Source organism: Bison bison, unplaced genomic scaffold, assembly GCF_000754665.1.
Source record: "Bison bison bison isolate TAMUID 2011002044 unplaced genomic scaffold, Bison_UMD1.0 scf7180017459607, whole genome shotgun sequence".
In the NCBI taxonomy this organism is placed as follows: domain Eukaryota; kingdom Metazoa; phylum Chordata; class Mammalia; order Artiodactyla; family Bovidae; genus Bison; species Bison bison.
In genome coordinates this window covers 5,973-8,676 of record NW_011372037.1, presented here as the reverse complement: position 1 = coordinate 8,676, position 2,704 = coordinate 5,973, and the positions used below count along the sequence as shown (strand labels likewise).

Genomic DNA, 2,704 nt, shown 5'->3' with positions numbered 1-2,704 from the left:
CTTCCGATCTGGGGCCATGGGCATCGGGGTGCCAGACCCCTCGGGGCCCCTCCGCGTGGGAGCGTGTCCAGGCCTTCTCACCTCAGAGACTTGGCGGGAGGCAGGCGGGCCATGTGGACACTGATGACCAGGAGACGACCGACAGGCCAGGGTGGCCTGTCCCTGCCCCATGGCTGCCCTGCTGGCCAAGGCCCACATGTCCACGCGAGTCTGGGGACAGGGGTCCCTCGGGACGCAGGCGTGCGGGGCGGGGGACAGTGGTGGGGCCTCAGTGCCTGAAGCCTGGCACTCCCCACCGGGCCCTGGGTCCTGAGAGGCCTCTGGGGTCCCCAGGGGCAGCCAGAGGGCGTGCAGGGGGCCTTGTGGGCACTGAAGTCAAAAGACTCAGGGAGAGAGCTGACTCCGGGGAGTCCTGGCTACTAATAGCAAGCCCGAGGGGGGCTCTGGGCCTCGGTTTCCCGGTCTGTAAAGTGGGGTGACACTCCCCTGTGTGATGATGTGAGGATCAAAGAAACGGGGGCTAGAAGGGCCGCCCCACCCAGTCTCACCTGTCAGGCCATGGGGACATGGGTCCCCCTCCTCCTCCTCCAGGACCCTCGGCCAAGCACCCCTCAGAAGGGGCCAGCCCAGAGGGGTCACCCCATGGCCAGCGGAAGCCCTTCCTGTTGGCTGACAGCAAGCACCAGGCCTGACCCAGAGCCCGGTCTCGAGCCAGGAGGAAGCCTACCTCCTCAGCTCCTGCCCCGCTGTGCCCCTTGGCAGCCCCAGGGCCCCTCTAACCTCAGTGTGGAGCCAGGGAGAGGTGCCCGGACCAGGGGCAGGCTGCGAGGCCAGTGGGCAGCCCTAGGCCCATTCCACCCCTCACCTCCCACGAAGCCCCTTCCACACCCCCAGGCACCAGCTTTCTCACCAGGGGTGGCTCTGAGCACCCAGGACCCCTGCCCAGCCAAGACCACCTCCCTGGGCCCAATCCAGGCCCTGGGGACCCCCAGACCTGGGCCCAGAACCAGGGGGAGGGAGACGCCAGGAGCCAGCCAGGGTGGGTGTAGGACGCAGGGGCGGCGAGGGGCATGGCTTTGGAGCCGTGGGGGTTTGGGCTGCGGACACGGTGGGGCTGGGAGCGGGACAGGGTGTCTAAGCACTGACCCCGCACTGGCCCCGGGGGAGGCGGGAGGGAGGCCCTGCCTTCCTGGACCAGAGGCTCCGACCTTGGGGTCTGGAGGCCGGGGACTCTGGGATGGAGGCCTCTGAGCGGGGCCCAGGCCGACCAGAACGGGCAATGCAGGAAAGGCCGCCAAGCGTGCAGAAGGAACACCGTGTGTGCCAGGCCCACAGGGCCCATCCAGGGTGGCACAGCCAACGTGACTCCAGGCGTTGTGGGGGCTGGTGGTGAGCTGGGAAGAGGTGCCAGGGGCACACCCGCGTGGTGGGTGCTGTAGGGGAGGAGGCCGGGTCACCACCCGTTGAGCCGGCTGGAGACCCCACGGCCATCAGTCAGGCGGGCCCGCTCCTGGTGCCACCCAGAGGGACGATGCGGGCAGCCACCATGCTGGGACTCGGGAGTCGGCGTGGCCAGGAACCCGCGCACCCTGAGGCAGGGGGCACAGCGGACCGGGGCAGAGACGGGACCCCGGGGCGCACTCAGATGACCCTGCCACCCACCAGCACTGGGACCTCACCCCCAGACGTGGGCGGCCACACGCTGATGGGGGGCCCTGTCCTCGCAGGTCTGGAGGACAGCTCCTCGGTGCCCCCAGGGCTCCACAGGGCGAAGGATCCCCCACAGCCAGATGAGGCTCACGGGCAGCCCCCCGTCCTGAGGAACTGCCCAGGGCACAGGGCCACGGCCCAGCTACAGGGCGAGTGTGGCCTGGAGTCTCCGCGAGGGGAGACCCCAGCCCACCCCTCCCCCAGGGGAGATCAGCTTCTCCTGCAGAGGGGGCCAGGGGTCCTGCTGAACGCGGGCTAAGCTGCTGCTTCACGTCCCAGAGCCCAGCCCCGACAGAGGCCCACACTCCCGTGAGGCAGACCCCAGCCCAGAGCTGGGTGGGCATGGGGATGCGGGCCTCTCCCCACCCACCCCCGGGGGGCGCCTGGAGACTGGGAGGGGCTCCAGACCCACTCTGCCAGCTGGGAGGACGCAGAACTCCAAGACCGCACGCTCTCTGCAGCTCCCGACGACAGGGGCCGGTGCTCCACGTGGGGGGCCGGCCACTTCTCCACCTTCGATGGCCACACGTACGACTTCTCGGGGACCTGCAACTACGTCTTTGCGGCCGTCTGCAAGGATGCCCCATCCACCTTCAGCGTCCAGCTACGGCGAGGGCCTGCTGGGAACATCTCCCGGATCATTGTGGAGCTGGGGGCCTCTGCGGTCACCGTGCAGGACACAGTCATCACCATCAAGGACGTGGGGTAGGCCGGAAAGCCGGGAGGGGCAGCTGGGGGCCGGGGGCGGCGCTGACCACAGCTGCCCTGCAGGGTGGTCAGCCTGCCCCACACCAGCAACGGGCTCCAGATCACACCCTTCGGACAGAGCGTGAGGCTGCTGGCCAAGCAGCTGGAGATGGAGCTGGTGGTCATGTGGGGTCCCGGTGCCCATCTCATGGTGAGGGCGTCAGCAGGGGGCGGGGGGCGGGCTGGGGAGCCTGGGCTTCCCAGGGGCTTGAGGACAAGCTAGTGAGAACGGGGAGATCGGAAGAGC

General features: G+C 69.2%; 1 protein-coding gene across 1 annotated transcript in view; it reads left to right on the top strand.

Moving 5' to 3' along the window:
- Positions 1 to 2,704, top strand: part of LOC104992031 (mucin-6-like) — a gene marked incomplete at its 3' end in the record, with an annotated part of 8,968 nt that overhangs the window by 295 nt on the left and 5,969 nt on the right. The window contains exons 2-3 of the mRNA XM_010845119.1: positions 2,172 to 2,415; positions 2,482 to 2,608. Of these exons, the coding sequence (XP_010843421.1) occupies positions 2,172 to 2,415; positions 2,482 to 2,608 (371 nt within the window). The remainder of the gene's footprint in view (positions 1 to 2,171; positions 2,416 to 2,481; positions 2,609 to 2,704) is intronic.